General features: G+C 41.9%; 2 protein-coding genes across 2 annotated transcripts in view; one reads left to right on the top strand and one right to left on the bottom strand.

Annotated features, from left to right (window-relative positions):
• LRRC31 (leucine rich repeat containing 31) overlaps window positions 1-2,197 on the top strand; it is an 11,665-nt gene extending 9,468 nt beyond the window's left edge. Inside the window, exons 9-10 of the mRNA XM_010181838.1 lie at window positions 467-634; window positions 1,803-2,197. Of these exons, the coding sequence (XP_010180140.1) occupies window positions 467-634; window positions 1,803-2,122 (488 nt within the window). The 3' untranslated portion in view covers window positions 2,123-2,197. The remainder of the gene's footprint in view (window positions 1-466; window positions 635-1,802) is intronic.
• Window positions 2,198-4,444: 2,247 nt separating this feature from the next.
• Window positions 4,445-7,070, bottom strand: part of LRRIQ4 (leucine-rich repeats and IQ motif containing 4) — a 5,907-nt gene continuing 3,281 nt past the window's right edge. The window contains exons 4-6 of the mRNA XM_010181842.1: window positions 6,808-7,004; window positions 5,805-5,820; window positions 4,445-4,551 (exon numbers count right to left, since the gene is read on the bottom strand). Coding sequence (XP_010180144.1) covers window positions 4,445-4,551; window positions 5,805-5,820; window positions 6,808-7,004 — 320 coding nt within the window. The remainder of the gene's footprint in view (window positions 4,552-5,804; window positions 5,821-6,807; window positions 7,005-7,070) is intronic.

Below are 7,070 nucleotides of genomic sequence, written 5' to 3' on the forward strand. Positions count from 1 at the left end.
AAGCTAAACTGGTCTGAGGTCCCTGCAGGAAGACTGCTATATTTATGTCATTACAATTATGTAAGAGTGACATCATGGAAATCAGTGTTGTCAAAAAAGTGCAGAGCATTTCACCTTGCATGGTGAGTTCACAGCAAAAAATTGTTGTCTTTAAATGTATATAAAATGGTTTAAAAACAAGCTGTTATACTAAATTGACTTCAGTGGGACAAAGTCAGGCTGATAACATAAAGACAAGAAACCTCTCCACAGTGTCCTTAAAGATTCTGTAGGCAGCCCCCTCTTATATTCTTTATAAAGCATGAGATATTTTTGACTGACTTTTATTAGGATAAAATAAGTCATTCTGAGCACAAGTAGGCAGCCTGTTAGGAGCCTATTTACAGGTGAATTGCCGGTGAGGTGTCTATTGAGGCCACGTTGTTTTCTCTTAGTAAGCAGAAGTTGCTGGTCTTAATCTTTTCAGCTGAGACTGCCCTTCACCTGCCTGAACTGGAGATATTAGACCTTTCTTGGAATAAGTGCGTTGGTGGGAACCTAAAGCTGCTTTTGGGAGCACTAAAGCTTGCAACGGAGATTCAAGTGTTAAGACTGAGCAGCTGTAACTTGGTGGCTGAAGATTTGGCACTTCTAAGTACGTATAACGTGGTATTTACTAGCAGTCAAGGAGCCCGGATATTTAGACCACAATTCAGAAGGGACTTGTTCCATGGGCTGAGCACGTTTTTGCATAAATCAAATTAAAAGATGGAAAATACAGCAGTATTTTTTCCCAGAAAGGGATTTCACTTTGCTGAGGACTGTGTGTCCTGTACATGCACAGTGCAAAAGCTGAAAAGGATTAAAATGCAAAGAATCTTTTAGCAGTTTTAATACAAAAAGGCAGCACTTAGAAAATAGAGGGTTTGCATCTGTTTTTTATATCAGATATTTCAGGCTCTAAGGAGTTTCATTGTGCTTGGTTGTTGGTTTTGTGTTCAGTAATTTATGGGGAATGTACATGCTCACAGGCAGTAATACAGGCACTAGCAGCTCTCAGTCCATTCTGTTTGTTTCTGGAGTCAAACTATTATTGGATAATTAAAACAGAAATATTTTAGCCCACCTCTTAGCAACTGCTGAGAAATACTGGGAAATGGGAACCCAGTGAAGGAATAAATTCTAAGATCCTTTTAAAAACCTGTTTCTTTTATAATCATCCTTGTGATTTTGTGGACCTAACTCACGGGTTATGAGTGTCTCAGATTGGCAATAGCTGTGTGACAGCTATTAAGGCCCTGTATTCTGAAGGCTGGTGAAATGAAGCCTGAATATTTTTTACTTTACAAACATCACCCTTGATAGGTGTCTCCTTTGCCAGCCATACATTAGGGATTCCAGTTCCCTTTAGGGTATATTAGGCCCATTACTTACCCACAGTGAGAGGTGGCTGTTTTAATCATGCAATCTCATCTAGTTTTTCTTTCCTCTTTCTAAATCTTCCTGTAAACCCTGTCTGCCTGTTTTAATTGGCACTTGATATAACCTCCTTCCAACTGACTCAGAGCTTTTCAGGTTGCCATACAATTTTAACCCAATATTTCTGTTCCTTTTGAATTGCCTGTGTTTTAAGTGTTGTATTCTCCTTCAGCTGTGATAAGATGATCTTTCTGAGGTCATCAGCAAGTGATTTTATGTTGCTGAGGAGCTGAATCTTGCTGCTTGAGTGCCGAAAGGCCTTAAATAATATAGTATTATTTAAAAAGCTTTTAAAGCAATTGCCAGGATGTATTAGTTGTGTTTGTGTCTGTAATTTCTTGCAGCATTACTGACGCAGGATGGCCATCTAGCCAGATTACAGAAGCTGGATTTGAGTTATAACAACAACATCTCTGACGAAGGGTGGGTCCTTTTCTGTCAAGGCTTAGCAGCATTCAAAGAACTCTCAGAGCTGGATGTCAGTCTTCGTCCATCATCCTGCCGAGACTGCGGGATGTGGTTCAGTGAGTTGTCAGCAGCACTGACAAAGCTGCCTGCCTTGGCAGAGCTGGGGATGCAAAGATGGGTCCTTTCAGAATCGCAGCGGAAACAACTGGAAAGCTTTAATCAAGACAACAAAAGAAACATTCGTTTTGACTGTTGATGGACTTTGAAGGTTTCACAGAGGCCTTTCACAAGCAGCACATGAACCAAGCATTATGTGTCTCTGACTTAGAAGACTGCCCAGTTTTTAGTAAACTCGTCTCATGAGAGCTCTTTAAGTAGTGCCATAATTACAGAAAACTGTTAACTTCTGCATGCGTACATCATTCCATTAAATACCACGTTCTTTCAGATTCTCTGGGCCGTAGTTACAGTGCTAGATACACTCAATCTTCATGAACACAGCCATGACTACTGTCAGAAGAGCAATGATGATTTCAGGTGGACATAGTGCAGGTTTGCCAATGAAGGGAAGTGGCTGGGGTGCGCGCTAGTGCGGGTGGGTGGGCAGTGTGACTATGGCTTTGTGTATATAAGTAAAATGCCTCTAATATGAAAATACTTGAAACCTCTATGTTTTGAATTTTAGTTTCTTCTCCCCCAAAATGTTTCCCTCTGTGTGAATGCATTAAATCTATTTAATTGTGAGATTTGGAAAGCATCCCAACAACTGAGGATTATATTTTAGTCCAATGAGGCGAATACAGAAGAAGCTGATCTATCTCTGCTCTGGCCCCTGCTGCCATCTCATAGTGTGAATAAGTGCTGTGTACAGAATCAGCATAAAATCAAGGTAAGAAACAGTTGATTGGTGTCTTTGCAGGTCTCAGGGGAAAGGAAAATGCTGAGATAGGTTAAATCAGAGATACATCCTGCTACCTTAGCAAGGATTTCAAATGCAGAGCAATCCATAAGAATTCTGGCTAGGGCTATGCAAATATTTCAGGATACTTCAGGGATGCTCCTTCTCATCCTGAGCTGTTTAAGCCTTACCCAGACTGTGCTTTCTGTACAGACTCTTCTATGACATGCAGCACAAAACCAAACTTCCAGATCTAAAAGTCTGATCTAGAGCATATGAAAGCCAGTGGGAGTCACCACAGTGCCTTCATGCTTCCTGCATTCAGGAGTAATCCATTAACCATCACAATACCTTGTGACGAAGATGGTGTTCTTATCCTTACCCTAAAGACGAAGGAAATAAGCAGTGTCTTTTATTCAGAGCTACAGGGCAGCCTCTAGCTAAGAGCAGAGCTCTCTGCTCTGTGCCCAAGACTTGTTAGAAAAAGCACCAACTTGGGACATGTAAGTGGCTCCTCCTATTTTTATTTGATAATTTCTTATTTGATATGCTATTGCATTTGCTTACGCAGAGGCAAACTCTGGCATAGTTGCTCGTGTCATGGAGCATGTTAACCCACACGTGAGCTCAAAGACTGCCGTGGGATTATTCATTGGTAAGGTATTTTAGGAAGTAAAGATATTAGATCTGCCCACTGAGTGAGGAGTCTTAGAGAAATCCTGAGGCAGCTTGAGGGATAAAGTACTGCCCAATTAGCCCTGAGTATATCTACATGCTACAGCAATCTCCTGGAGGAGAGGCACAACAGGATCATTCATTGGCACTTTCCTAATTTAATAGGAACCCTCTCAGCAAGTTCTCTCATGCAGATGCAGATCAATATTCAGCTTTCAATCTGAGTGACTCTTCAAATCTCAGCTCTTGGTTGCTCAGGGTTATAAGCAGCAGCTGACCATGCTGTGCTGATACCTCTTGATCATATAAGCCATGATTTCATTTGAGGATCTCCATGGACCCTGGTTCCAGTTTCCGTTCCACTTGAAAAGGTCACTTGGTCCCCTCAGCTCTGAGAAATGTGAGATGAACTGGAGTGTCTTGGCAAGAGGTAGCAGGGATTTGGTGCGGTGTGGGATCAGCTATTTTCTACAGAGATCCTCAAACTCTGAAATGAAACAAAGAGCCCCTGTTTCATACAGGGATATCAAGAGAGACTTTCAAGCAATGATGCAAGCCAGGAGCATTATTCTGATGTGGAAGTACCATCATTCCTGTTTAACTGCAGCACACCAACCTCTTCTCTTAATCACTTGCCTTCCTGTGACTTTCCTCCTCAAATCTGCCTTTGGCCCAACTGGGAAATTGATCCTTTATCTGTTCTGTGAGAACCTCTCTGAATCACTCCTTTCCCACTTGAACCTCTGTGTCTAGTTCAGTAAAACAGCTGGCCTGTGTTTCATGTCTGGTACCTGCTGTAATCTTACTGGCTGAACTGGGCTTCGGTGTTTGGGTTTCTTGCTTTGTCATAGCTGGGTTCCTCATTCTCAGCTCCAGTGCACAATACAGACTCGCTGCTAGCAACCTTTCCACTTTTTGTTCACGATCCCCTTCTCAGTCCTTTGCCCTTTTGTGATTCTGTCATACCTATTATACCACTAAAAAGCTTTTATTAAATCACTTCTATTAAATGTCTTGTTTATCTGCCAGTCTTCCTGGAAATCTCTGTCTTCCAGTGATTTCCTCCTTGACTGTCTCCGAATTATCCTTATCTCTGTTACTCTTTGCCTTCACTTTGGGCACAAAAAAATTATTAAACACCTCTGAATAATCAAAACGGTATCAGTTACGTAGTAAAATGGAAAACCAAACCCAAGGTATCCCACTTTTCTGTACTCCCAGCTCTCTCCTGCCAAAAGCTTATTATTGAGATTTCAGTATCAACCAGTTCAAGAGCCAAACAGAACTAAGATCCATATTCGGGATGCATGTGTGGCCACAGCATTCAGAGAGCTGTACCTGGAGGTGAAGCTCTAGGAAGAGCTGGGTCTCAGTGACCCTGCCTTCACCATCTCTTTCAGGATGCCACCGCCTTCTCTGAGGCAACTCAGACAAGGGGAGGGACAGCAGGACTGGGGTTCCAACCAGCCAATTAACCTAATTAACAGGTTCTGCTCCCACCCACTCCTCCATTTTGAATCTGCACAGTGACCGGTCCCAGTTCAGCTCTGTGCTTTATGTATGCTGCAAATAAAACTCTGGAGGGGTTTAAGGAGTAACTGAACAATATGGAATAAAAACTAGACAAGGACTTCAGATGCCTAAGACAAACATCTATCTGTAAAGTGCTGTGGAAAGACATGGTTGCTTATAAATTTGGCATGCTAGAATTATAGTAAGGAGTGTTTGTCATGGTTCTTTTGAATAACAAAGGTGTTATGCCAGGACACAGAATCATTGCAGATTATTGCATTCAGCAGACTCTCTGCTTTCAAATCAGCCTGTCATACACAGACATTTTACAAACTGTCACCAAGCTATCAGAGATGAGCTATAACAGTAAGGATTTGACAGCTTGCAGTCATTCAAAATACTACAGCTACAGATTGTCAAAATATCAGTGAACAGTTTTGCAAAAGTAGAGATATTTTCAAAACCGCTTTTTACACTTCTGCAAGACAGGATGGTAATGCAGGTTCTGGTAGAAGTGCATATGTTCTGACTGCCTGGAATCCTTCTCCGTATTTCCAAACAAAGCATTGATCATTTCTGAATGCAGAACTCAGTAAATAACTGCTAGTAAGTGGGGCCACAACGATAATTTCTTTCTAGATATGGCTGTACCTCACTCACGGGAAAACAAGTTTCTGAGAACTGCATGTAAAACACTTTGGGATTCAGAACAAAGAACACCATTGCACCAGATATTGCACTTTATAGATTCTGATCCTTTTACTGGCTTCTATTTTTTCTTTCCTTTTCCGTTTTCTTTCTTTTTTTTTTTCATTATTCGGTGCAAAGAGAGGTCTCATTCCCCTCAACCTACGCCACAACCTTTGGATCTGAAAAAGAGAGCACTGGTTACGTGGAGGAGAAGAGTAAAAACAAGCAGTCATGTGGAAAAATATTACTGGTGGATATTCGTGATGCAAAAGGCCAGGCATATTGTGGTCTCTGACAAACCCTTTTATTCTGCATTAGGCTACGTTGTTTGCAGCTAAGATAGACTGCCAGCCACCTGACTGTTCTTTCACTCTGTGTTGGTTTTTTTTCAAGAGGAATTTCTTACCAGGGAGGATACAACACTGTAGTCCTCCAGATCCTTTGATTAGAGTAGTAAATGTCTGCATCTACACATCTTTTAGTTCAGAAGAACGGTTTGGGAGAAACACACTGCTTCATGAAGAAATTACAGAAAGAGAGGAAGAATTTAGGTTCAGAAAAATTGAAGACTGAGGATTTGCCTTTCCTTCCTTCTTATCCTGTATTTTTCCTGAGCAGACTAATTCCATGGCACACTGGTATGCAGACAGATGTTCTTTTTTGGCAGGGAAAAAAATCCCCAAGCAACACAAAACGTAGGTTTTTTCCATGTGTTTGCACAATGGATCTTCAACTCTCTGCAGTCAAATTACAGTCAGCAAGAGTTGAAAAAGCCACCTGCAGTGAGTTTCATCTATAAGCAATGTCTTGACAGTTAGTGTGTCAGACACACTAACCATTCCCCTTCCCCTGGACAAGGAGCGAAGGAAAGCTCCATTGCAAGCTGTAAGGGCTGTTCTGTGCCTGCTGACTGTGACCTGGCAGGGCAGTGACAACCTTCTGCAGCATTTTTGAATGATGTCTAGTGCTGTATTTCCTGATGGTTCCCTATATCCTACCTTAACATGATCAGTGGTAAAAGTACTGCTCTGCCATAGCTCTTGCAAATGGTGGTTTAAGACATTTTTGATGTTGCATGGAGTGCCCTGTAGGTTGTTCTGCAAAGTGTCTATTACTAAAAACACAGCTTTGTATGTATATTGTGATGACTTTCTTAGCACCCCTACCTTTGCCTTCACGGCCTTTTTATGCCTTTTTTCCTGTAAGTATTCCCAGATGCAAGATGTCCCCTGGCAGCACACTTCAGTTGGAGGATCTGTCATAGGGTTCCCATCCACAAGGACCAGCTTCAGCTGCTGAAGACTGTCCAAATCCTCAGGCAGCTGGGACAGGTGGTTGCTCTGAATGAGCAGTTTTTGCAAACCTGAACACACAGAAGCAGACAGGTGCGGCACAAATAACAGGAATGATGGGGAGCATTCCTGAATGC

This window comes from Mesitornis unicolor, unplaced genomic scaffold (genome assembly GCF_000695765.1).
Source record: "Mesitornis unicolor isolate BGI_N332 unplaced genomic scaffold, ASM69576v1 scaffold14923, whole genome shotgun sequence".
Taxonomy (NCBI): Eukaryota; Metazoa; Chordata; class Aves; order Mesitornithiformes; family Mesitornithidae; genus Mesitornis; species Mesitornis unicolor.